The sequence below is a fragment of the Neofelis nebulosa genome, chromosome 2 (assembly GCF_028018385.1).
Source record: "Neofelis nebulosa isolate mNeoNeb1 chromosome 2, mNeoNeb1.pri, whole genome shotgun sequence".
Classification (NCBI taxonomy): domain Eukaryota; kingdom Metazoa; phylum Chordata; class Mammalia; order Carnivora; family Felidae; genus Neofelis; species Neofelis nebulosa.
In genome coordinates, this window is record NC_080783.1 from 201,409,977 (window position 1) to 201,437,632 (window position 27,656).

The 27,656-nt window shown below is 44.0% G+C and overlaps 1 protein-coding gene across 2 annotated transcripts; it reads left to right on the top strand.

The window, feature by feature from the left end:
* Positions 1-7,052: 7,052 nt before the first annotated feature.
* Positions 7,053-25,562, top strand: RPA2 (replication protein A2). Of its 2 annotated transcripts, XM_058718427.1 has the most exons (10): positions 7,053-7,782; positions 8,019-8,125; positions 12,570-12,671; positions 12,797-12,910; positions 16,006-16,080; positions 16,594-16,710; positions 22,544-22,651; positions 23,069-23,163; positions 24,359-24,466; positions 24,616-25,562. In XM_058718427.1, the coding sequence occupies exons 1-9, from the start codon at positions 7,773-7,775 to the stop codon at positions 24,441-24,443; spliced, it is 813 nt and encodes a 270-aa protein (XP_058574410.1). In that variant the 5' UTR covers positions 7,053-7,772; the 3' UTR covers positions 24,444-24,466; positions 24,616-25,562. The 2 variants fall into 2 exon arrangements, with proteins under 2 accessions (XP_058574410.1, XP_058574409.1); XM_058718426.1 differs by having other exon boundaries at positions 7,056-7,782; positions 24,359-25,562.
* The last annotated feature ends 2,094 nt before the right edge of the window (positions 25,563-27,656 follow it).

The window sequence follows — 27,656 nt, forward strand, 5'->3', positions numbered from 1 at the left end:
GACAGAGAGAGACAGAGCATGAACGGGGGAGGGGCAGAGAGAGAGGGAGACACAGAATCGGAAACAGGCTCCAGGCTCCGAGCCATCAGCCCAGAGCCTGACGCGGGGCTCGAACTCACAGACCGCGAGATCGTGACCTGGCTGAAGTCGGACGCTCAACCGACTGCGCCACCCAGGCGCCCCTGTGATGGTTGATTCTTAAAGATCCCAGAGAGAGGGGCACCTGGGTGGCTCAGTTGGTTAAGCATCCGACTCTAGATTTCAGCTCAGGTCATGATCTCATGGTTCGTGGGATCGAGCCCTGTGTCAGGTTCCGTGCTGACAGCAAGGAAGCTGCTTGAGATTCTCTCTCTCTCTCTCTCTCTGCCCCTCCACTGCTTGAACATACTCTCTCTCTCTCTCAAAATAAATAAATAAACATTCAGGGGAAAAAAAGATCCCAGAGAGAAATTCTGAAGCTGGCCATACTTAACAAACTCAGCATGGCCAAATCTTCACTGAAGAGGCTTGCTTCTGTTCTTGAATTCCTGATCTGTTTCTCCTTGTTACCCAGATTCACAACTAGACTCCATTCAGGGTTAGCATAGCTCTTGGCCCTTCACAGGCACTAAATAAGTATTTGGTGAATAAATGGATGATGGAGAAATTAAGACTGAATGAAGAACACATTAATAAGTTGCAGACCTCTTGATGTAAATTAAACAATAAATAAATTTTTTAAAATTTTTTAATTTATTTTTGAGACAGAGAGAGACAGAGCATGAGCAGGGGAGGGGCAGAGAGAGAGAGGGAGACACAGAATCCGAAGCAGGCTCCAGGCCCTGAGCTGTCAGCACAGAGCCGGACGCGGGGCTCGAACTCACAGACTGTGAGATCATGACCTGAGCTGAAGTCAGACGCTTAACCGACTGAGCCACCCAGGTGCCCCAACAATAAATAAATTTTAAAAAAAGAATATATGATTACTTCCACAAGAAAAAAAAAATAAGTTGCAGACCTCTTAAATTCTTTCCTTTCCTGTGGCTTTTGCTTTATCACTGCCTCTCTCACTCCCTCTGGCCTGGGGCAGGCCCACAGCATTGCTACCTTGTTTTTTTCCCCCAGCTTCCTAACAGATCACCCCGCCTGTAGTCTTGGGCCTTCCCTGGCCTGTCCTTGCTCCCTCACTCTGCCAGGGAGATCATCTCACAACCCGGAAGTCATCATGTAACTCCTCCGCTCCAAAACCTTCAGCGGCTTCGGGGGGGAATAGTTAGGTTCTTAGCATGACGTCCGGATTGAGCACTGTCACCCCTTTGGAGGTCCCCCTCTTACCATCTGTCCTCTTGGGCACACTTCCTCTTCTGGAGGCACTCTTCAAAGACCAAGATGGCTAATCCACCTTGCAGAGGTGTCCGGCCAGGGGTCCCTAGCTGCCCCATGCCCAGCCTGCCTGGCTGACCTACGGATGAATAACATCGCCTTGCTCCTGTGACCTTTTAATGGTACACCAGCATGCCTGACCGTTGTGGGTGAGACTGAGCAATCGGCCTGAGGTCACAGAGCTGGTAAAGAGAAGAGCCAGCGTCGAACCTAGCGCTCTGTGCTCCTGACTCTCTTAACCACCATGCTCGGTCCCTCCGTGTCTCCTTTACGCCCATCCCCTCAGCCTCGTCAGCATGGTTTCATCCTCAGACACTCAGCCCTTGGATGCTGTTGTCTTATCAAACCAACACAAGTAAAAGGGGCTTTTCTCAAAACTGTGTGCAACTTTGAAGAGTGCCTCCAGAAGAGGAAGTGTGCCCAAGAGGACAGATGAACTTGAACTCACAACCCCGAGATCAAGAGTCACATGCTCTACCAATTAAGCCAGCCAGGTCCCATAACTTTTTAATCTTAAAAAGATTGGGGTGCCTGGGTGGCTCAGTCAGTTAAGCGACCGATTTCGGCTCAGGTCATGATCTCACAGTCCGTGAGTTCGAGCCCCGCATCGGGCTCTGTGCTGATAGCTCAGAGCCTGGAGCCTGCTTCAGAATCTGTGTCTCCCTCTCTCTCTGACCCTCCCACGTTCATGCTCTGTCTCTCTCTGTCTCAAAAATAAATAAACATTAAAAAAAAAGATTACTTAGTTGCTTCTTTTATTAATGAGATATCTGTTTATAAAGTATACATATTCACTGTTCCCACCCACTGTTCCCAGTGGATAAGTAAAGCAACTCACTGAAAGGGCGGGCCTACGCTGGCCGACTCCATCTTGTTCTGTGTCCTTCGCCTTGACCACACCTCCTCCCCTTGAGTAGCCCCCCCCCCCCCACCTGCCTAACAGGACTCGGACCCTTCCCCAGCCAATCGGCTGAGGCCATAGCCATTACCTCACCAACTGCCCCTAGGCCCCAGTAAAACCTTTGTCCTTTTGCAACTCGCTCTCTCTCCCTGGTATCTCACCGCTGCGGTGCAGGTAGGGGATTGAGCTCGAGCTAGCTCGAATAAAGGCTCTTTTGCTTTTACATCGGACTCCGCTCCCTGGCGGTATTTGGGGATCACGAATTCTGGGCATAACACTCACAGGTCTGTGAGAAGTCAAGAGTTCCAGGGTGCTTGGGTGGCTCTGTCGGTTAAGCGGCTGACGTCAGCTCAGGTCATGATCCCAGAGTTTGTGGCTTCAAGCCTTGGTCCAGGCTCTGTGCTGACAGCTCAGAGCCTGGAGCCTGCTTCAGATTCTGTGTCTCCCTCTCTCTCCACCCCTCCCCTGTTCATTCTCTGCTTCTCTCTCTCTCTCCCAAAAATAAATAAACATTTTAAAAAAATAAAAAAAAAATTAAAAAAAGGAAGGACTCAAAGAGTTCTAGACAAAGGGAACTGTGGGCAGAACACAGGTGGTTGGGCTGGGTTGGTCACACACAAAGACAAAATTGGTGAGGACAACAGAGTACTCCAAGAACCAATCAGCCTCGAGTCCTGCTAACTCGACAGACTCAATCCCTCTTCTAGGAAATGAAGCCTTCAGGTGGCCCTATGAACATAACAAAATAACGTCTTAATAGGAATACATGAATTTCCAAAAATGCAAAAGTGCCCATCGGTGTTAACAAACGGACGAGTTATGTAATGCGGCCCATGTGAGACTGAAAGCCTATCGTTTGAGGGAAGACAGCAGGTTGCAAAAACCTAAAACCTATATAGAAGGCATGACTTAAAAAGTCTTAGACACAACAAAAAGAAAACATCATTTTTGTGTGTTTTGTCTGTTCCCTAAGATATTTGAAGTACTTTTAAGAAAGAGCCATACCAAAACTTTAACTGCAGTTTATTTTTTTTTTTTTAATTTTTTTCAACGTTTTTTTATTTATTTTTGGGACAGAGAGAGACAGAGCATGAACGGGGGAGGGGCAGAGAGAGAGGGAGACACAGAATCGGAAGCAGGCTCCAGGCTCCGAGCCATCAGCCCAGAGCCTGACGCGGGGCTCGAACTCACGGACCGCGAGATCGTGACCTGGCTGAAGTCGGACGCTTAACCGACTGCGCCACCCAGGCGCCCCTTAACTGCAGTTTAAAAATCTAAAGATATTTACTTAAGTTGGTCAACAATGTTTAAATACTCAAAAGAGTGATTTCAAGTTTTACTAGCTGTAAGACTTGAATAGAGTGAGCATTAAATAGTTGTGGGGGTTCTGCCACATATAAAAAGCCTCTCTGGTATTGAGAGAATTCTGTAGGGAGCGCCTGGCTGGCTCAGTCGGTAGACCATATGAATCTTGATCTCAGGGTTGTGGGTTTGAGCCCCACATTGGGTGTAGAGATTACTTAAGAATAAAATCTCATAGGGGCGCCTGGGTCGCTCAGTCGGTTAAGCGTCCTGACTTTGGCTCAGGTAATGATCTCGCCGTTCACGAGTTCGAGCCCCGCGTCAGGCTCTGTGCTGACAGCTCAGAGCCTGGAGCCTGCTTCAGATTCTGTGTTTCCATCTCTCTGCTCCTCCCCTGCTCACACTCTGTCTCTCTCTCTATTCAAAACAAATTAAAAAAAAAAAAAACAACAGGAAAAAAAAACTTAAAAAAAATAAAATCTCATGAAAAAAAGAATTCTATCAGTATTATCCAATTCATATCTATTATTACTGGTATAATCAGCACAATATAAAATAATATACAATATTATATTGTATTATAATATATACATAATAATATATAATATATATAATATATAATAATAATATAAAATACAATATAAAAAAAAAGAATCAGTACAATATAAAACTGAAAGTTGTTACCCAGTAAAAGTTGGAGAATCACATGTTGTCTATAACATTGACAACTTCAAAAAGTCCCCTGAATCAAATTGTACTTGATAGAAATAATAAGCACCCATAAAACTACAGTGGCAGATGTGAAAAATTAGTAAAATTTGGTTTGAATCAAACTTGAATGATGAATTAAGCACTCAGTATAAAATTTGTCCAGGAAAGAACTGATTCACATAAAAATTATTTTAGTAAAATCAAAAATGGAAAAAATTAGAAATGAGTAAATCTCACTGTAGAGAAAATTGAGCAGGAAATTAAGTCTAATGAAAATTCATCAATGTAGGGACAGTTCTGATTAAAATATGTGCATTTATAAAGTAGAGGCAAAATGACATGAGAAGTTGAAATGGCTTTTTTTTTTAACTGTGGTCAAATATACATAAAATAATATTCATCATTTTAACCATTTTACTTATTAAATGTTTGTATTATTTTAATTTTTGAGAGAGAGAGAGAGACAGATGTGAGCAGGGGAGGGGCAGAGAGAGAGGGAGACCCAGAATCTGAAGCAGGCTCCAGGCTCCCAGCTGTCAGCACAGAGCCCAATGTGGAGCTCGAACTCGTGAACTGCGAGATCATGACCTGAGCCAAAGTCGGATGCTTAACCAACGGAGCCATCCAGGTGCTCCATTTTAACCATTAAAAAAAATTTTTTTTTGTAATGTTTATTTATTTTGCAGAGAGAGAGAGAGAGGAAGACAGAGAGAGAGGAAGAGAGGGCAGCGAGAGAGGGACACAGAATCTGAAGCAGGCTCCAGGCTCTGAGCTGTCAGTGCAGAGCCCAATGTGGGGCTTGAATAAAGAGCCATGAGATCATGATCTGAGGTTTAACCCACTGAGCCATCCAGGCACCCCTAACCATTTAAAATGTACAGTTCAGTGGCATTCGCACTATGTTCACTGGTATTTTAGCATGTGGTAAATTAGTGCATGCTACCAAATTAGCATCTGGTAATTTAGCAGAATTTCCTTCCTTTTTAAGGATGAAAAATATTCGATTGTATGCCCATACCACATTTCGTTTTCCATTCATCTGTCAGTGGATACTTGGGTTGCCGTGAAATATGCTACTATGAATGTGGGTGTACAAGTATCTGAGTCTCTTTTGGTTCTTTGGGGGTCTCTTACAATTTCTGGGGTATATACCCGGAAATAGAACTACTGGATCATATGGTAATTTTACTTTTCATTTTTTGAGGAACTACCATACCTGGAGAGGGAAAAGGAAGACTTCAACTTGACAAGAGCAAACCTTGAGAGATGAAATCACGAACATGCACACAAACACACACACATAAGTCACAGAATTATTTTAGTGCTGATTGAGAACTGAGCCCTCTGCTCAATTCATTAGGTCGTCAAGCTCTTGAAAAGGTGTGAAGAAAATCTTATTTTGATGTTTTGCCTTGTGCAGTATTTTAATTAAGACACTTTCATTTCATTTATTTTTAAATGTATGATCTTCTCGGCGGAATTTATAACTAGTAGAACCCACATGAGGACGATTACCTCAAGCGAACCCACATCTTAAAATTTCCCAGAATACTCTTAATTCCAAACATGTTATCCTATATATCAAATATACTCTTATTTGCCAGATTATGTATATTTCAATCACCTTGGGCTTAATATAACAATGTCCTCATGGTATGCCTCAAGTTTTTGTCCTTGGCTGTATCTTGTTTATTCCTCGGTGTTGATTTGGAGGCTTACAGAATTTAAATTTTATTTTTTTTTTAGTGTTTATTTATTGTTGAGAGAGAGAGAGAGAGAGAGCGAGTGCAGGAGGGGCAGAGAGTGAGGGAGACACAGAATCCAAAGCAGGATCCAGGCTCCAAGCTGTCAGCACAAAGCCGGTGCAGGGCTCAAACCCACAAACTGTGAGATCATGACCTGAGCAGGTCAGAGGCTTAACTGCCTGAACCACCCAGGGGCCCCCGGAGGCTTACAGAATTTACATAGGTAAGAGGTGGGAGGTGGGCAATGTCCGACCCACAGATACCTTTTCTTTGGCCTACACGGTATTTTTAAGATTTTTTAATTTACTTAAAAACACTTAAAATTCAGAAATTTTTTACACAAAAATCAAAATTTCTGGCATCTGCTAAAGAAGCACATAGATGGCAACACTAGGCCCATATTCATTGGGTTGGTTGCTGTTTCCCATTATGTTTGCATGGTTGTTTTTCTCACTGCGGAGAAAAAAGTAAAAAGTTTCCCTCTATTATCTAACCCACTACATCTACAGTTTTGCTGCCTGACCCCAGTTGTCAACTCGAGTTTGTGCTCCAGTTCTAAGATGTACAAGAAGGTATAGTGACTACACTGGCTGGTGCAATCAGACTTCCTGGGCTTGAATGCCGACTTCCACAACTTAGCCTTTCTTTGCCTCAGCTGCCCCCTTTGTAAAATCGGGACAATAAACGGTACTCACCTACCTCACAGGGTTGAGTTAGTGAATGTAAAGTATTTAAGGCAGTGTCTGAAGTTTCAGAAAAATAAAATGGCCCAGGAACCCAGATACCATGTCTATCTTACTATTGAAACCCTGGGGCCAGCACAGACCTTGGAACACAAGACGCAACATTAAATACTTCCTATCACATAAGCGAGATGTGCCAACCTAGTGATATTTAGAGGAAGGAACTGACAGGCGCGTTCCCCTCCCTACAGGACGGCCAGAACCATGTTATATGAAGAAGTGGTTAAGTAATCGGGGATGCAGAGGCGTATTACCCTGGGGTGGATGGCGGGGCAGGAGCAGGATGCCATCCTCACATATTTTGGGGATGAGAGTGTAAGTGCCTTATAGCCTCGCTGGGAAGAATCAGGACGAGGGAACGCGGATACGAGGAAAGAACTCGGCTTTTTTGAGGAAAGGAACTGGCAACCCCACGAGGGGCTGTGAAACTCGTAAGGCGAGGTCCCCCGGTACGCAAGCGCCGCACGATGGCGAGGCGGAGTCGCCGAGGCCCGAATTCTGCTGTAACGATGTAGATTACGGCGACGTCTGATTGGTGAGAGTTTGGCGGGAACAGGAGGACGCCTAACAAAGGAAGTGATGTAAAGTGTCGCCCATCTGGCGGAGGTGGGATTATACGGCCTGAGCTACGGAATTATCATTTTGCTTGGTTGTTTTCTTGAGACACCGCCCATCAGCCTCTCTCTGCTCCTTGCTTCCGGTTGCGCAGCGTGTTTTGCCCTTAGTAAAAATGGCCGCAGAGCCTTCGGGGCCCCCCGTGGCAGCGCAGGGCGCGTTTTCTTAAGCAGGGCCTGGGAAGACAGGAAAAAGTGTAGAGTTCGTGAGCATTGATTGGCTGAAGCACGAAGCGTTCTGGATGCTGATTGGCTCCGTCCTTCGCGGGAAGGAGTTTGTGGCACCCGCGGGAAGTAGGTGTAGCACTGCGGGCGAAAGGGGGTTCTGAGGATCCCGGCCAACCCACCAGACTGGAGTCTTCTGGGCCTCTCTCCTGAGGGGATCGTGACCAAGATGTGGTTTGGTAAGGATGAGCGTCGCAAGGAGGATTTAGCAAGAGGGCGGGGGGTCGGACAGACGTATGGCGGGGGGAGTGGGGGAGGGAGGGGCGGGCAAGGGGCGAGGGCCCGGGGCTAGGTGGTGGGGAAGATTAGGGAGACGCTGGGAGTGGTTGGCCGTGGGGTGAAGTCTGAGGGGCCCGGTGGGCTCTTCAGAGGCTTCGGAAGCAGCACAGGCATTAATACTGTTGTTTAAAACCAGGCGGATCTGAAAGCTATGGCACTTCCTTTGGCGGAGTCGGCGGCGGCTACACACAGTCCCCGGGGGGCTTCGGATTCCCGACACCTTCCCAGGCTGAAAAGAAATCAGTAGGTTGAAAGAGCATTTCGTTTTATTTTATTCTGGCCTGAAGCTCCTAACTCATCCCTGAGAAAATGTCTGCGGCGAAAGGTGTTAAACATGAACTGATTGGATAATTACCAACTATTGTATGGAATCTTACAGTTGAGTGCTGTAAGTTTCAAAAATGAAATTTCTCCCACTTTTCACTTACACTGTTTTTTTGGCTTTATTTTGAAGTTTACTAAGGAATCAGTTTTGTGGACAAACTGAACTGGTATTAGCCTATTTTGCCTTCTTCGTGTATTTAAAAAAAAATTTTTTTTTAATTAAATGTAATGAGGTGATAAAAAGCGGTGGAAAGGGCATGGTGTTGGAAGTCAGGTGGATCTGTGTTCTGTTGCTCTGACACTAATGGTCTCATTGGACCAATTTCTTAACCTCAGGAATCAAATGGGATTACTGCTAAATGGGATTAATCGTACATGCCTTACATGTTGTAATAATACATGTCATATTGTAATAATACATGCCTTACAAAGTTGTTGTGAGACTTAATATTGTGGTATATATAAGTGCCTGCCTTATAGTCCCTTTTAATAAGTAATCCCAGATATTTTTATTAAAAAAGACATGAGTGATGGAGCCCAAATACATAGCGTCAAGCATCGGCTTTTAACTGGCGGTGACTTTAGTGCAGCAACTTGAACCTTGTGGCCCTTGGTTTTTCTCATCTGATAAATGGTACTAGCACGACTTATATCACAGGGTGGTTCTGAGAATTGATAGGTGAGGTAATGTGATGTATAGGAAAGCTATGCGTAAAAAGCTTGTAATTCACTCTTGCAGGAATGAGTTTGCCTTTAACAACTACCGTTGATTTCATCCTTTAAACACAAGGTCGATGTGGCTACTCTTTAGCTGTCGTTCACATGTGGTGTTCAGGTTCAATATTAGGAAGTTCTCTGTTTTTTGTATGGGTTGATAAGCTTTCACCTAAACTATTAATTCAGGGGTGTGTCGGTGGGAAAGAATTCGTCGATAATTACCATACATTTGACACTGCATTATATTTTTTGTACAGATTATTTCATATAACCCCATAACGTATTTATTGTTTACTCCATTGTACAACAGAGGCTCTGGGAGATTAAGGGACTGCCTAAGCTTATATAGCTAGTAAGTAAATGGAACTCTAGACAGTGCACACGTGATGCTGAGCGAATCCAAAATCTGGTAAGCAGCTTCTCTGTATTGTAGTTTTCTTTTTCCCCAGCCAAGACCACAGGGGACTCCGGTGCGCTTTGTCTTCCTTGAGGTTGTGAAGAAGAAAACAAAAGATAGAGCATTAGTTTTTATCTTTTCTGAGCGTAACTATTTTCTTCATTCCAGTTGATAGAATTTTTATCTCGGGATCCCTTGCTTGGGCCATGTATTAAGACAGCTTTTCGGAGAGTGATACTGGTTATAAGCTGAAGACTCAAACCCAGATCTCGCTGTTTTTCAACCTAGTGCTTTTTCAACAGTAAATTAGATAATCACCTTATCCGAAATGTTTCCTGTCTCCTGTAAACCTGTTATATTTTATTGAATCATATGAAATTTTCAATACTGATCATTTTTTCCCCTAAAGATGGTAGTTTCATACAGCACTGTCCAGAGTAACCTATAGTTTGTAGTCAACGAGAAAATAATTCTATTTTCAAATAAATATACATTCACATGCTCTGTGAACCTCTTTGGAACAAACCAGGAACTCCTTGTAACCAATTCCTGGCACATAATATGTGCTTGTTAAAAAACAAGAAATACCTGTGATTTGAGATGAACTTGAAGGTATTGCTAACGCCTCAATCATTATTGGAATAGTATTTATTTATTGAGTACACACTTCATGGAGAGATAAACATTAGCATTTTTTTTTTAATTTTTTTTTCAACGTTTTTATTTATTTTTGGGACAGAGAGAGACAGAGCATGAACGGGGGAGGGGCAGAGAGAGAGGGAGACACAGAATCGGAAACAGGCTCCAGGCTCCGAGCCATCAGCCCAGAGCCTGACGCGGGGCTCGAACTCACGGAGTGCGAGATCGTGACCTGGCTGAAGTCGGACGCTTAACCGACTGCGCCACCCAGGCGCCCCAAACATTAGCATTTTTATATACATTATGTTTTGTTTACAATTTGAAAGGTAGATCTCCCCGTTTTACGGAAGAGGTGGTGGCATGTCCAGGGCTATGAAGCTGGGATTGAACACAGGTCTATAGAACTGTGGCACCAAAGCCCATGTTCTTGTTTCTGCTACCAATAGTGGTTCATAGTTTTCTTATGCTAAAAATACAATGAAAATCTCACCTGTGATAGATGGAAACAGTATAGAGTAGTGAGAACTAAAACATGGGACCTCAGCAAATTTTAAATCTATAAATACTAACATCACATGTAATCTTGCCTATAAAGTACCATAAAATAAAATTGAAAAGCATCACTACTGATTCCTTACCATCCTTATTAAAAAGCTGTTGCACATATAAACAGGAGCAGTAGCTGACATAATAATTGCTAACAATTTTGGCGGGGGAGCAGGGGGGGCACGCCTGGGTGGCTCAGTCGGTTAAATGTCTGACTTCGGGCTCGGGGCATGATCTCATCACGGTTCGCGAGTTCGAGCCCTGTGTTGGGCTCTGTGCTGACATCTCAGAGCCTGGAGCCTGCTTTGGATTCTGTGTCTCCCTCGCTCTCTGCCCCTCCCCCACTCACGCCCTGTCTCAAAAATAAATAAACATAAGAAAAAAAATTTTTTTTTTTTTTTTTTTTTTAAGAAAAATTTTTTAAAGTAATAATTGCTAACATTTTTTGAGTGCTTACAACCTGCCAGGTATTATTCTACGTACTTCACCATATACTTAATTTTCGGAATTTTTATCATTCCTAGTTTTACAGATAAGAAAACTAAGATACAAATGAGTTGAAAAACATGACCAAGAGCACACTGCTCCTGATAGAGCCATAATCTTAACCCTCAAGCTTAACTGCCACTTTCTGTGACGTGTGCTGGTAGTTAGCGGGGCTTATTTTTTACCATCCTGGCAAGGCTCCCCGTTCAAAATTATGCTTCGGCAGAAGGAAATACTCTGCTAGTATCATATGGACCTTCAGGACAAAGCTGCACCTTCTAAATCCATGAATGCCGAGAGTCTGTTCCGTTCTGTCTTCCATGTAGAACAGCTGTTGGGTTGTTGATGTCTGACAGGAAGAATTGTAATCTCTAATCCGTCGTGCATTTTCTTCTGTGTACTTATTCCCTCTGTGAGTTTGCGAGAGTGCCTGTTTACCCTTAATCTGTCATGCCCATCCCTTGCTCGCTGTTTTTTCACTGTCGAAGTTTTCACACTTCAAGGTGGAGCCCAAATGCTACCTCTCGAAAGTGCCAGTATGTTTTTCTGGGATCCCACGTAGGGCATCTCATTCAAGAGTATACCCAGACCAGGTCTATTATTTACACCTCTGCCTCCATTAGGTAGGAATGTGTTGTGAGCAAATCCTATCCCATTTTTCTCATCTTCATGCCATGAGACAAGCCCTGGCCAGTGGTAGGTGACAAGAAGAGTTTACGTTGTCGGTAGGCCGCTTTTAGATGGGATTTCGGTGTCCTCACTAGACAGTCTTCCGCCCGCACCGTGTGCTTTCCCTTTAAGAAAAGGCCCACACTGGCCCAGTGTGGCCAAACCCTTATCCCGTTTCCCCCAAGACTTCCATCTGATTGTCAGAACATCTGTTCTTAAGGAAGCTGTACCTCTAACGTTTTCTTATATTTTATCACAACACTTCAAGCAACTCCAAAGTTCTGTCTCCTCTGGCCATTTCTCAAACCCTTTCCAAGTACCATCTCATGTCATTGGTGACCTGAACAGCCGGCTCCAGCTTGCCTTCGTTCTAAAATTGGAGTTAAAGTTTTGTTCTGGAAGCGGGTCATCCTTCCTTATGTTGTCCCCATTCTGGCCTGGTCATTTTGGTGAATCCCTCGTGTCCCACAAACTTCTCAATTGACCGGGAGCTTTGGAGTCAAACAAGCCTGGTTTGGATTCTCCAGTATGGCATTTGTTAGCTATATAACCTTGGTTTCCATCTCTGCGAAGCAGGGGTAATGAGATTCATTTTTTTTTTTTAATTTTTTTTAAAACATTTATTTATTATTGAGAGACAGCATGAGCACAGGAGGGGCAGAGAGAGGGAGAGATACAGAATCTGAAGCTGTCAGCACAGAGCCTGACACGGGGCTCAAACTCAAACCTTGAGATCATGACCTGAGCCGAAGTCGGACACTCAACCGACTGAGCCACCCAGGCACCTCAGTGAGATTCATCCTGAAGAGTCAGTGTTAGGATTGTGTAAAGTGCTTGGCACATAAAAGATGTTAACTAGTGGTAATTATGAATTCCTTAATTGAATTTATGCATACTTTTCCTTTTCAGAGAGCCCGAGCCCAGCACATTGTACCCTGTACCATATCTCAGCTGCTTTCTGCCACCCTGGTCGATGAAGTGTTCAGAATTGGGAAGGTTGAGATTTCACAGGTAAGTAAAGTAATTTGTTGCAGGTTCCCTTACTCATATGAAGAATGAAATAAACTTTCTTTAAAAACACATAAATGTTGTTTTAGTTTCCAGGAAAAGCCAACTTTTTTTCCCTTCTGATCTAGGTCACTATTGTGGGTATCATCAGACATGCAGAGAAGGCTCCAACCAACATTGTTTACAAAGTAGATGACATGACAGCTGCACCCATGGATGTTCGCCAGTGGGTTGACACAGACGTAAGCGGCTGTTTCAGGGTGGGGTTACTTTGGGGCTTTGGAGAAGTTGAACTTTTGTCTCACTTTGTAATTTCTTCCTGTAAGAATAATTTACAAGCAAGATATCAAAGGCAGAGGCCCTGCAATGAAAGGTTAATACATTTGGTTTCATGGAAGTTTCAAATGTTCTCAACGTCACTATCCTTACGAGCAAAGTTACAAGGCAAGTGACAGGAGGCGCTAGAATGTAAACTCCGTGAAAACGGGGTTTTGTTGTTGTTATTGTTCTTTTGTTTTTTAGGACAGGGATTTCTTTTATTTTTTATTTTTTATTTTTTTCAATATATGAAGTTTATTGTCAAATTGATTTCTATACAACACCCAGTGCTCATCCCAAAAGGTGCCCTCCTCGATACCCATCACCCATCCTCCCCTCCCTCCCACCCCCCATCAACCCTCAGTTTGTTCTCAGTTTTTAAGAGTCTCTTATGCTTTGGCTCTCTCCCACTCTAACCTCTTTTTTTTTTTCTTCCCCTCCCCCATGGGTTTCTGTTAAGTTTCTCAGGATCCACATAAGAGTGAAACCATATGGTATCTGTCTTTCTCTGTATGGCTTATTTCACTTAGCATAACCCTCTCCAGTTCCATCCATGTTGCTACAAAGGGCCATATTTCGTTCTTTCTCATTGCCACGTAGTACTCCATTGTGTATATAAACCACAATTTCTTTATCCATTCATCAGTTGATGGACATTTAGGCTCTTTCCATAATTTGGCTATTGTTGAGAGTGCTGCTATAAACATTGGGGTACAAGTGCCCCTGTGCATCAGTACTCCTGTGTCCCTTGGGTAAATTCCTAGCAGTGCTACTGCTGGGTCATAGGGTAGGTCTATTTTTAATTTTTTGAGGAACCTCCACACTGTTTTCCAGAGTGGCTGCACCAATTTGCATTCCCACCGACAGTGCAAGAGGGTTCCTATTTCTAGGACAGGGATTTTTGTCTTGGTCACCATTGTATCCCCCTCACCTAGAACAGTGCTAGTTACATGGTGGGCCCTCGGTAAATATTGTTTAAATCAATGGGAAGGTTTTTTGTGACACATTACAAATATTAAAATAGCTATTACAAAGCAAAAAAAAGCCACTGCATCTTAGAAAAATGGGCAAAGAAGATGCAGAGATAATCCATAAAAGATGAAACATAATTTGCAATGGTAACAAGCAGGTTTAATAAACATTAAGGTACCGTTTTTAACTTATTGAATTAGCATAGAAAAAAAAAGAATGTCCGCTTCTGGTAAGAGTAGTAGCTAACACAGTGCCTCTGGCACTTAGCACTTAGAATGTTTGTTGAATGATTTGTCATTATTTCTCCAGGGAAGCAGATAACCATCCTACCTTGATGGTTTGAGTACAGATGAGTATAACCTACCTCAGCAATCAGCCGGTGGTCAAAATCACCCATCATAAAAATGTTGACCTGGCACTCCACTGCTAGAGGTTTACGTTAAGGAAGTAATTAAAGATGTGTGCCAAGATTCAGCTGTAAGAATCTTGATCATAGCATTGTTTCTTTTTTTCTCAACATTTTTTTTTATTTATTTTTGGGACAGAGAGAGACAGAGCATGAACGGGGGAGGGGCAGAGAGAGAGGGAGACACAGAATCGGAAACAGGCTCCAGGCTCCGAGCCATCAGCCCAGAGCCTGACGCGGGGCTCGAACTCACGGACCGCAAGATCGTGACCTGGCTGAAGTCGGACGCTTAACCGACTGCGCCACCCAGGCGCCCCATATAGCATTGTTTCTAATAATGAAAGATTAGGGATGTCGTGGGGGCTCAGTTGGTGAAGCATCTGACTCTTGATTTCGGCTCAGGTCACGATGTCACCTCCACGCTTTCTCTGTGGAGCCTTGTGTCAGGCTCCACGCTGAGCATGGAGCCTACTTGAGATTCTCTTTCTCCCTCCGTCCCTCTTCCCCACTCATGTGCTCGTGCTTTCTCTCTCCCTCTCACTCTCTAAAAAAAGGTGTGGGGGCCGGGGGGGGGGTGGTGCGTAGATGGCTCAGTCAGATAAGTGTCTGACTTGTGGTTATTCGGCTCAGGTCACGATCTCACAGTTTCATGAGTTTGAGCCCCACATCAGGCTCTGTGCTAACAGCACAGAGCCTGCTTGAGATTCTCTCTCGTACTCTCTATGCCTCCCCCACTTGCACTCTCTCAAAAAAATAAAAGAAAGGGGGTTGCTTAGGTGGCTCAGTCGGTTAAATGTCTGACTTTAAGTTCTACATTATCACTTGCAATGGTGTGAAGTATCCCATTGTATAAATGCATGACTTGGGTATTTAGGTTGTTTTCAATTTTTTAGTATTCTAAACTATGCCATATGAATATTCTTAAAGCTTTAAGTTTTAAGTAATCTCTACACCCAACATGAGGCTTGAACTCAAAACCTCAAGGTAAAGAGCTGCATTTAAAGCTAAATCTAAATGCATGTTCTTAATTATTTCCTTAAAATCCTAAAAGTAGAGTTGCTATGCCGATAAGTGTATCCACCAGAAAGTTGTATGCCCAAGACCATTTGAACACGAGTGCATATTGTCTTTTTTTTTTAATATATGTGTATTTTTAATTTATTTATTTTGAGAGAGAGTGCAGGAGTGAGGAAGAGAGAGAGAATCCCAAACAGGCTCCACACTGTCAGCATGGAGCCCAATGCAAGGCCCACGAACTGTAAGATCATGACCTGAACTGAAGTTGGACACTCAACCGACTGAGCCACCCAGGGGCCCCTAGCAGTTTTTCTTTTCTTTCTTTCTTTTTTTTTTTTTTTTTTTTTATGTTTATTTATTTTTGAGAGCAAGAGAGAGGGACAGAGCATGAACAGGGAAGAGGCAGAGAGAAAAGGAGACACAGAATCTGAAGCAGGCTCCAGACTCTTAGCTGTCAGCACAGAACCTGACGCGGGGCTTGAACTCACAAACCGTGAGATCATGACCTGAGCCCAAGTCGGACGCTTAACCGACTGAGCCACCCAGGCACCCTTATAATTAAGCAGTTTCAGAGTTTCACCAACATCTCTAAAACCTTAGTGTGATACGTATTTTATCTTTTAGGATGCCAGCAGTGAAAACACAGTGGTTCCTCCAGAAACGTATGTAAAAGTGGCTGGCCATCTGAGATCTTTTCAGGTAAAGTCAGAAAAAAATCATAGTTGAAATATGTTTGCATGAAGCAGTTTCTGGATTCATGCCTGAGTTTAGGATACTTAAGATTGAACCAAGCCTTTATATTAAATGGGTGTTAGATTGAAATTTTTTCATTATTCTCTTCAAAGAAATAACAAGTTTTGACCTTAATATAAAACTAACAGAATGGTAGAGAAAGAATAGGATCCCTGCCTATAATTGCCATCTGTGACATCCGCTAGGGGTAAAAGGGAGGACACAGGATTCGCAGTCAGACTATACTCTGCTTGGTTGTATAAGCTCGCGCAAGTCATTGAACAACTCTGAGCTCTAGCTTCGGTTTTTTCTCCCATTAATAACTTCATTTGGATTAACCTTAAGTTAAAAATTTGAAGTATATGATACATTTTCTCCATTTTGGCAAAATATAACCAGGAAAAGTGCCACGGTGTTTTAACCTGAAGTTGATTTGAATGTGCTCGTGCTTTATTTACCTTTTTCTCTTTATTTCAAAAGAACAAAAAAAGCCTGGTAGCCTTTAAGATCATGCCTCTGGAGGACATGAATGAATTCACCACACATATTCTGGAAGTAGTCAACGCACACATGATCCTGAGCAAAGCTAACAGCCAGGTGAGCAACTTTACTCTCAGAATTTTCCCTCTTTTCTGGAAGAACATAGACCACTCTGTGCTACAGCTTTGATTTTCTTGACATTTTGAAGGTTGGGCCGGAAGAAAGGCCTCACTCTGTCCTCAGAACGTTTTCTTTGTGAGCTTTGCCATGTTATTTTATTCCAGAGGAAGCACTCGTGTTTCTCAGAATTACAAGTTCCTCTGACCCCACCGACTTGGAAGGCTGAGGCCCAAGACAACCTTCAAGTGTAGACGTATAATTACAGGCTGAGCACTTGGCTCTAGGATTATATTCGTAGAAAAACCCCCACTAGGAGGTATTTTACTGCTATTTTTCGAACCTGTTGGCTAAATAAGAAAAATTATGGACCATTATTTTGCCCCTGAAGTTATTTTTCTTGCTGAATATTGAAATTTCTCAACATTATTTTCTGCTGTGTGAATTCCATTTGGCTAGTCCATCTAGGACCCCACAAAAGGTTTATTGGTTCTTGTATTAGAATGTCCTTAGATTATCTAGGGGTGCCTGGCTGGTTCAGTTGGTAGAGCATGTGAGTCTTAATCTCGGGGTTATGAGTTTACGCCTCATGTTAGATGTGGAGCTTGTTTTAAAAAACATTAGCAAAAGGGGTGCCTGGGTGGCTTGGTCAGTTGAGTGTTCAACTCTAGATTTCGGCTCAGGTCATGAGCCAGGGGTCGTGGGATTGAGCCCCGCGTCAGGCTCTATGCTGTGCATGGAGCCTGCTTGAGATTCTCTCTCTCTCTCCCTCTCTCCCTCCTTCTGCCTCTCTCTCCCGCTCATGCTCTCTTTCTCTCTCAAATTAAAAAAATATAGCAGGGAACCTGGGTGGCTCAGTCAGTTAAGTGTCTGATCCTTGGTTTCAGCTCAGGTCACGATCTCATGGTTCGTGAGTTCAAGCCCCGTGTCAGGCTCTGCGCTGATGGTGCAGAGCCTGCTTGGGATTCTCTTCTCTCTCCCTCAGGAAAAAGAAGAATATCCTTAGGTGATTCTGGTGCCAAGGTGGGGGATTGGTCGCAGTAGGAGAGACTAGAAAACTCTTCAGCCACTAAGGATGTTATTGCATCCTATTCTATGCCAAACAGTTTGGTAAGCACTGGGGATACAGAGATAAATGTATTCATTCGTTCATTCATTCATTTCTTGGAGAAATATTTATTGAGCCTGGTATGTGCCAGTCATTACTCTAGGCCCTTAGAAGGTTTCATCTGGGGAGTGATGTGGTCTGATTTGTCTTTTAAAAAATTCATTTAGGCTGGGCTATTGTACGGAGTACAGATTATGGGGCTCTAAGAATGGCAATAGAATTGATTTGGGAATGGTAGCAGCAGCTGGGGTAAGGAGTAGTTGGATTCTGACGGATTTTGGAGGTGGAGCTGACAGGACTTCTTGGTGGGGACATGATATAAAGAGGGAGAGTTCAAAAATGACTTCTGGGTTTGGGGCATGAGCAACCAGATGAAGCTAGCAAATCTGGGGGTAAAATCCAGACTTCTGTTTGGACTTCCCAAATATGAGGTGCTCGTGCAATATCCAAGTGGAGAACAGAATGGATGGTTGAATATGTAGAACTGGGATCCAAGGGGGAGAGGTCAGGGCTGGAGGTGGAAGTTTGGGAGTCGTCGTGTAGGTGATATTTAAAGCCTTGGATTAGATAAGGTAACTGGGGAGTTCAGAGGTCAGAGACCTGAACTCTGGGACACACTAATCTTTAGCAATTTGGAGAAGAGGAGCCAGTGGAAGTCAAAGAAGTTGCAAATTGGGCAAGAGGAAACCAGGGAATGTGATTCTGTAGAAGATTCTGAAAAGAGTATTTTTAGGAAGGAGGGGGTGGCAGTCAACTGTAGAATGCTGCCTTGAAGTCAAGGAAGGTGATGGGAGAGGTCTCCTGTTCGATTTAGAAACATGGATCTTTGGGGCGCCTGGGTGACGCGGCTAATTAAGCGTCTGCCTTAGGTTCAGGTCATGATCTCACAGTTTGTGAGTTCAAGCCCCACATTAGGCTCTCTGCTGTCAGCCAGAGCCTGCTTCAGATCCTTTGTCCCCCCTCTTCTCTCTCTGCCCCTGTCCCACTCACACACACTCTCTCTCTCTCTTAAAAAGTAAACTTAAAAAACAATTATAAAAAGTTAAAAAAAAAAAGGGGGGGGGAGATGCCTGGGTGGCTCAGTCAGTTGGGCATCCAACTTTGGCTCAGGTCATGATCTTGCAGTTGTGGGTTCAAGCACCGCCTTGGGCTCTGTGCTGACAGCTCAGAGCCTGGAGCCTGCTTTGGATTCTGTGTCTCCCTCTCTCTCTGCCACTCTCCTGCTCATGCTTTGTCTCTTTCTCTCTCTCTCTCTCAAAAATCAATGAACATTGAAAAGAATTATAAAACTAAAAAAAAAAAAAAAAAAAAAAAAAAAATAGGTTTAAAAGAATTAAAAACGTGGATCTCCAAAAGGGAGGCTTTGGTGGTAGAAGATGGGGGAAGGGGCGCCTGGGTGGCGCAGTCGGTTAAGCGTCCGACTTCAGCCAGGTCACGATCTCGCACTCCGTGAGTTCGAGCCCCGCGTCAGGCTCTGGGCTGATGGCTCGGAGCCTGGAGCCTGTTTCCGATTCTGTGTCTCCCTCTCTCTCTGCCCCTCCCCCGTTCATGCTCTGTCTCTCTCTGTCCCAAAAATAAATAAAAAACGTTGAAAAAAAAAAAAATTAAAAAAAAAAAAAGAAGATGGGGGAAGTAGGTTAAAAAGAACAGAATTGTGTATAGAAAGTTTAGGATGTTGGGGCACCTGGCTGGCTCAGTTGGAAGAGCATGCAGCTCTTGATCTTGGGATCATGAGTTCATGTCCCACATTGGGTATGGAGGTTACTTAAACATAAATAAAGTTTTTTAAAAAGTTAAGGGGTGTCTCTTATATTACCGTATTTAATGACATATATGTATGTATCAAATATATCATAAAAATGATTTTAAGTTGAGGGTGGGTGGTTAGGGAGTAGAAACTGGGGTTGTAGACAATTGTATTGAGTAAATAAACCCCCCCCTCTCTCCCTCAAAGAGTTGGTGTCTGAGCATTGGAGATTCAGATCACTTTAAGCTGTGAGAGCAGTGTAAGTGGCGAGCACAGGGTGCTGTGAAACCATGGAGAAGGGTTTCCTGTCCTGATCTGGACATCAAGAAAGACCCCTTGGAGGGGCACCTGGGTGACTCAGCCAGTTAAGCGTCCTACTCTTGATTTCAGCTGAGATCTTGATCTCAGGGTTGTGAGTTCAAGCCCCTTGTTGGGCTCAGCGCTGGGCATGAAGCCTACTTAAAAAAAGAAAGACCCCCTTGGAGCAGGTGATGCCTAAACCAAGTCCCAGGTACAGGAGGTGGGGCTACCTGAAGGAGGACATGAAACCCTCTCAAGCAGAGTATCTGGGTAAGAAATCGTATTCAGTTCAGTATTCTTGGGTCATAACGTGTGAAGCTTCTGTTTCACAGCAGGCAGTGTGAAGGCATCTAACTTGAAAACAAAGGATCGTGATCGATTTTTGTTTATTACCTCAAAGCAATAGGCATTTAATGAATGTTTATCAAATGATGGAATCTCCTGACTGGATGGGATTTCTCCTGATGAACTTTCACAGTGCTCTTACACCTGTAATGGGCACTTACCATATTTGATCTTCTATCTTGCTTATTTATTCAGTTCAGTAGGTTAAACATCGACTGGGCACGTACTGCACCAGGCACTGTGTGAAGATGAAGGGGTTAGTGGAGGAAAGTGACAGAACAGCATGATGGCTGTTGTGAGAGGGAATGGGCCAAACATGTAAGAGCCAAGAGAAGAACATGGCTAACCTGGCCTGGGGCGTGTCAGAAGGCTCTGCAAAGGCAGTGGCAGTTAAGTTGGCCTCGAAGGATGAGAAGTCAGCGTTTACTAGGCAGATGAGGGAGGGGCATTCCAGACAGGGAACAGCATGTTCAGGTCAGAGGCATGTTTGTAGCTGGCAAGAAGTCCAGGTGCAGCTGGGGAGTGAAGTGTATTGAAAAGAAATGGCCAAGAGTAAAATAAAGATTTTGACATCTAGTGGTACGTCTTAAATGTCTAGGTTTATATTATTTCCACAGGCAGGGGGAGCCACCTGAAAGCTTTCTGTCAGAGGAGGGACACGATTAGAAGCTGTTAACGTGGTAGCAAAGAGAAGGACTGACTGGAGTAGGCCAGACTTAGCGGCCAAAATGCCGCCAGGAAGCCAGGGTGAGGAGAATGAGCTCGAGCACCACCGAAGATTGTGTGATAGGCTATGGTGACAGGTTGTGGGAGGTGAGTGGATGCAGTTGAAGTCTGCAGGATTGCATTTGGGTTTACTCTCACATTGGGTTTGGAATAGAGCAGGGCAAGCAGGTTTGGGGAAGGATGTAATTTTACTTTGAAGCGTGTGAGAGAGCTAGGTGGACGTAAGTCCAGTCAGTGGCTGGGAACAAGGAATTGTGGCTTAGAAGGAGGTCTGGGATAGAATCCTGGGGGATCGATCAGCCTTTTGGGAGATGGGTAGAGAGAAAACTGGTAAGAGATACTGAGAAGGTATAGTTTGAGTAAGTAGGGAACCAGAAGAATATGCCATCAAGAAGTCTAGGGAGGGGTACATTTCAAGAGTGTGATCAGTATGTCTTTCTGTGAGAAGTCACATGTGTGGAGGGCTGAAAGAGACTGTCGGGTAGGTTGCTTGAAAAGTTATTGCTGATTTTGGTGAGAACAGTGTGAGAGGTGTATTTAAAGTTTTTTGGGTTTTTGTGTGCTTCTTAAGTTTATTTATTTTGAGAGAGAGTTGGGATGGGGGAACAGAGAGAGAGAATCCCAAGCAGTTACTATGCTGTCAGTGCAGAGCCCAACGCGAGGCTTGATCTCACGAACCATGAGATCATGACCTGAGCCAAATCCAGGAGTTGGACCGAGCCACCCAGGCGCCCCCCGAGTTCTATTTAGTGAGATTCCAAATCGTGGTGGGCTGGGGAGTGACTAAGAAGGGAAATGGAAACAGTGATTATAGCCCGTTATTTTTAAAAATTTGGTGCTAAAAAAAAAGAACAAAAGAGTGCTGGGCACTTTTTTTCTCTCCTTGTCATGCTTCATGCCTATGTGACCACAGATGCTTGAGTGGGACTGTGGGGAGAGGGTGAAATGGGTGAAGGGAAGTAAGAGATACAAACTTCCAGTTATAAAGTAAGTAAGTTACGGAGAGGAAAGGCATAGCATAGGGAATATAGTGAATAATATTGTAATAACATTGTGCAGGGACGGGTGGTGACTACATGGATCATGGTGAACATCGCGTAATGTAAAAAATTGTCAAATCACTGTGTTGTGCACCTGAAGCTAATATAACATTGTATGTTAACTGTACTTCAATAATAAAACTTCTTTAATAATAATAAAGTCAAGAGCAAGATAAGAATACCCCAAAATAAGTAAATAAATGAGTGAATGAATACATGCATTCATGTTTAAATGATTAAGCACCAAGGAAAGATACCATTGTAGCAGATCTCCGGGTAATTTTCTTCTCGGTGCTAGTTTTCCTTTGGTTCCCCTCAGCATCACAAAAACAAGAATGAGCCAGGAGGTACCCTTCTCTCTGATATTATGTGCTTCAGAGGGTCACTTTACCTTCCTTTGAAATACTCGTTCATGATGACAGCTATCCCTTCCAATGTAAGCAGTTGTTACTGGGAAAACTACTTAAATTTTCTTTTGTGAGCCGCTTATTAATAAGCTATTTACAATAACAAGGGCTGTTTTTTAAATTGGTAAGTGTTCTAACGTTGTGAACTTTCTTAATTCAGCCCTTAGCAGGGAGAGCAACTATCAGCAATCCAGGAATGGGTGAAGCAGGGAACTTTGGTGGGAATAGCGCCATACCAGCAAATGGCCTCACTGTGGCCCAAAACCAGGTAAACACTGAGTGACTCCAAAAATTCAAGACACAGAGAGTCCTAAGTTTGTTACTTCCTTAATGATTCTAAGGCTTTCTAAGTACCTGACTCATTACTTTGTTATAAGGGACTCAGGTAGGGGTGCCTGGGTGGTTCAGTCGGTTAAGCGTCCGACTTCGGCTCAGGTCACGATCTCGCGGTCCGTGAGTTCGAGCCCTGCATCGGGCTCTGTGCTGACAGCTGAGAGCCTGGAGCCTGTTTCAGATTCTGGGTCTCCCTCTCTCTGTCTGACCCTCCCCCGTTCATGCTCGGTCGTTCCCTGTCTCAAAAATAAATAAATGTTAAAAAAAAAAAATTTTTTTTAAAGGGACTCAGGTTTACATAAGGGAGTGGATTCAGAGTAGTTGCTAAAATCTTTCTCATTTGACTCTTCAGGTGCTGAGTTTGATTAAGGCTTGTCCAAGACCAGAAGGATTAAACTTTCAGGATCTCAAGAACCAACTCCAGCACATGTCTGTAGCCTCAATAAAGTGAGTATTTGGTTTCCATCAGCTGGGGCTCCAGAATTGTACCCATTTGACCTCACTAGAGTTTTCTGGTAATGGAGAAGTAAGTTTAAAAAAACAAAACAAAACTGTCAGCTGCAATCTTAACTGACAGAAGGGAAGTTGTCCAGTCACAGAAAGAAAGAAAGAAAAAGGACTTAACAAAAATGATGCTACCCGTCACGTCATTCATTCACTTGTTCATTTAACAAATAATGAATCCCATTACGTGTGGTGATTGTAATTTTGGACAAAAATTGACCAGATAAATTTGACGTCTTGTGGAATTCAGTCTGGAGGAGTGAGATCCTTAGCTCCTGGTCCTCAGATAATAACAGTCCCATTGGTGTTACTGTTCCACTGTGGAGATGTGGGCTTGGCTGTCTGACCCTGAAACTGTAGACGGTCCTTCCAACATCCTTTCTCTGATTCCGTGGTAGACAAGCAGCTTCCTGATTCTGGTGAACGAATCCAACCAACAGTATTTTGGTGCTTGTGATAGTCACTTGTTACTGTAAATCAGTTGATACTCTAGGCTTACACAGAATGAAAAGGCTCGGGTCTAATCTCATTTCCTGTTTTAAACAAAATGAAGATCTTAATTCTTATCTCAGAGTTACAGTGTTGATGAGGTACAGAATCACTGTCATGTGGTAATTGCTCTACAAATTATTACTGTTATTACATATGTTACTGGCACTGATCCAGAGGGCCTTGAAGGGTGTCCTGTCATTTCCGGAAAGATCTTTCCTTTATACCCTGCAACTTTACTTCCCAGAGGGGGAGCAAGAGGGTTGTGATGGGTGGGTAGGGAGGAGGAACTTTTAAAAGTAGCTGTTTATGCTAGGAGATTCTGTGTGCAAGCTGGACTGTGTTTTTAGATTCTTCGTTTGCTTACACTGGCATTTGAGTTAGGCCCTCGTTTCTTGTGTTTACACAGTTTGGGAGAGGAGTCCAAGGCACCCCTGATAGCCATTGTCTCCGTGCATTATCTCAGTTTTGCAGTTTTACTGGTATTTCTCCTTGTAAGAGCCCTGTGAACAAAGTGGCTATGAATTCTTAGCTAAGATAAAAAATGGGAAGTGAGTAAAATCTATGTTTGGCCATATCCAAAAGGCAGTTTCCTGTCTTCTGCATCAGTTTAAAATGAGGCTTTTTTTTTTTCTTTGTTTCTTCCTAGGCAAGCTGTAGATTTTCTTAGCAACGAGGGACACATCTATTCCACTGTGGACGACGATCATTTTAAATCCACAGATGCAGAGTAACTGGATCTAATTGAGCACCCGAGGTATTTTCCAGCTGGACCTGTTTTCATCATCTGTTGTCTCCAGCTGTGCATGTTTGGCCAGTTGACTTCTAGGGAGTAGCTTTCATCTAGAAAGGGTCTCATTTTGAAAGTTACTGCTCTTCTTTTTTGTTTGTTTTTGTTTTTTGAAGCTCCATTTTGGGCAACTGACAGAATGTAAACCTGGGTGGACTTTCTTAAAGAAGTTACAAGCAAGCCGCTTACAGCATCAGCACAAATGGAAGTGGAAGAGAGATGCTACCAAGAGAGTTGGGCAGCATTACTCAAGCTATACCTGGGAGTTTCCACTCCTAACATGTTTCCTGTTGAAAGAAGATGAGCAGGACGCAGGGCCTTCAGCGGGGAGCGAGCCAAGAAACCCCCGAATCTCTGCCTGCTTTTGTTCCCCCCCTTTGGTTATAGGGTGTTATTTTTCAGAATTGCACTCTCCTTCACCTCGTCATGGCTGCTGCCGAAAGTGTGTTGTTACGTTCTAGAGTGGTGGCCTCATGAGGGCAGGAGAGAGCAAGAGATGTTACTTCGATTTCATACAAAATAAGTGCCCCCGTATGTCTAATAAAATAGTTCTATTGCAGAATTCGTGAAAATGTTATTCTTCTTCCTAAGCTGGTGTAATTACTACTTGATTATCCGAGGCACGTAGCATAGCTTGCTGTGGGTTTGAAATCCTGGCTTTTCCACTTCTAGTTAGGTTCTTGGGCCAGCCACATCAGTTCTGAGGGCCTCCCATTTATTCATGAGAAGAGAACAGCGTCAGTTCCTATAGGTCTGTTGTGAAACTCGAGCAAGATGATGTTTGTAAAGCATCGAGCATTGCCATTCTGAATCTTGACTCTGGCAGTATGTGGTCGTGTAGCTGAGTTGAGCGTCGGCCATTTGGCCCCAAGAGGAGACTGTCTGAAGGCCGACAGCTATTTTTTGGCCAGCTTAATCAGTTCCACTTCTTGTGGGAGGGAACACTAGCTCAAAGGTGTTTTTGACAACTCCAGAATGTAAGCTATGTCTTGAATAAAAGAATTAATTCTGAGGTAAGTTAATGAGGTATAACATGCAAATAAAAATTCTGTAACCGCTTTAACTGTGTTTCTGAGTGAAACCTACTAGCAGCAGTGCGGGAAAGGCCCCACCCTCCAGTTTCTAAAAGTGAACAACAGTCTGGTGGTTGTTTCTGTACCTGCCGAACGGTTCCTATCTAGGGAGCTATATTCGTGCGTAAAAGTCAGTCAACCAGTACATTATCCGCAGATCTGTCTATATTTTGAGAGAGAGCACAGGGGAGGAGCAGAGGGTGAGGGAGAGAGAGAGATCCTAAGGAGTTTCTGCGCTGTCAGCACAGCCCAATGCGGGGCTCGATCTCACAACCTCGAGATCATGACCTGAGCTGCTCTCAAGAGTCAGACGCTTCATGGACTGAGCCACCCAGGCACCCCAGACAGGGTTTCCTTTTAACCTCATCTTTCCTAGCTGTGAAATTGCTTTCTTTCTCCTCATTGCAGTGTTTGCCCACTCAGAAATCCCATTATGTAGGAACGGGTAGCCCTCTTTGTCCCCCTTTTGTGATCTTGCTCAATTTGGTGCCGCAATTAAATGCAGACGGAAGTGAATTTTGCATGTGGGCTTGGTCCTAAGGGTTCTGTGCCAAGAAGGAACTTTTTTTCTTACGTTCTTGCTTATTGTTTGTCCCAGAGCACACTCTTCCTCAGGGTCCCGTGTAGTTTAGATGGTCTCTGCAGGAAGGCATGGGAACTGACCCACCAGCCTGTATTAGCTGCTTGGTAGTCATCTGGAGAGCTCCATGCTGGGGTATGGAAGCCAGGAGGCTTCCATAGGAAGTGCAATGGGTCCGGACAGCCCAAAGGAGTGTTAGCAGACACAGGAGGGACACACTCAAGTGCAGTACCTAGAATCCAGGCTGCATATTGACACTCTTGGAGCTCACATCTCAGCTGGAGACTCAGGTCACCTTTTTATCTGTGTCCTGTCTCCTGCTGTCCGTGGTGCTTAGTTCTGTGACTGCATCAGTCTAGGAAACCAAAGCCCCACCACTTCCAGAAGTGAGGTCTGTGGTCTTAACTCATGGAACAGGCCTAGACTGACCTTGGAAGCTGAGTTGGTCTCTGCATAGAGCCAGGTTTGTATTTGTTCCCTTATCTCTGTTACACTGGATGGTGAGGCTCTCCAACCAATCTCCAGAGTCTAAGAGCTTAGTATATTTTATACATTGAGATGAATTCTGTGATTAGGGACAGTGGGAATAGGGAAAGAACATAGGTTTTAGAGGGGCGCCTGGATGGCTCAGTTGGTTAATCATCTGACTCTTTCTTGGTTTGGGCTCAGGTCATGATCTCATGGTTTGTGAATTTGAGCCCTGCATCAGGCTCTGTACTGACAGCATGGAGCCTGCTTGGATTCTCTCTGTCCCTCTTCTGCTCATGCATACTCTCTCTCTCTCTCTCTCTCTCCCTCTCTCTCTCTCTCTCAAAATAAATAACATTTAAAAAAAGAACATAGGTTTTAGAGACAGGTACAGTTATGTGATCTGGGTCAACAATAAGGATAATTAACATTCTTACTGAGTATTTATTATGTCCCAGGCACTGCACTAAATACTTTACCAAGGGGCACCCAGCTTGCTCAGTCAGTTAAGCAACCAACTCTTGATTTTGGCCGAGGTCATTATCTCACGGTTCATGGGTTCGAGCCCTGCATCAGGCTCTGTGCTATGAGCACAGAGCCTGCTTGGGATTCTCTCTCTCAAAATAAATAAACTTAAAAAAAAAAAACAAAAAAAAAACTTTACCAAGATTACTTCATTTAATCCTTAAAACAATTGGGGCGCCTGGGTGGCTCAGTCGGTTAAGCGTCCGACTTCGGCTCAGGTCATGATCTCGCGGTCCGTGAGTTCGAGCCCCACATCAGGCTCTGTGCTGACAGCTCAGAGCCTGGAGCCTGTTTCAGATTCTGTGTCTCCCTCTTTCTCTGACCCTCCCCTGTTCGTGCTCCCTCCCTCTCTGTCTCAAAAATAAATAAACGTTAGGGGCGCCTGGGTGGCTCGGTCGGTTAAGTGTCTGACTTCGGCTCAGGTCATGATCTCGTGGTCTGTGAGTTCGAGCCCCGCGTCGGGCTCTGTGCTGACAGCTCAGAGCCTGGAGCCTGTTTCGGATTCTCTGTC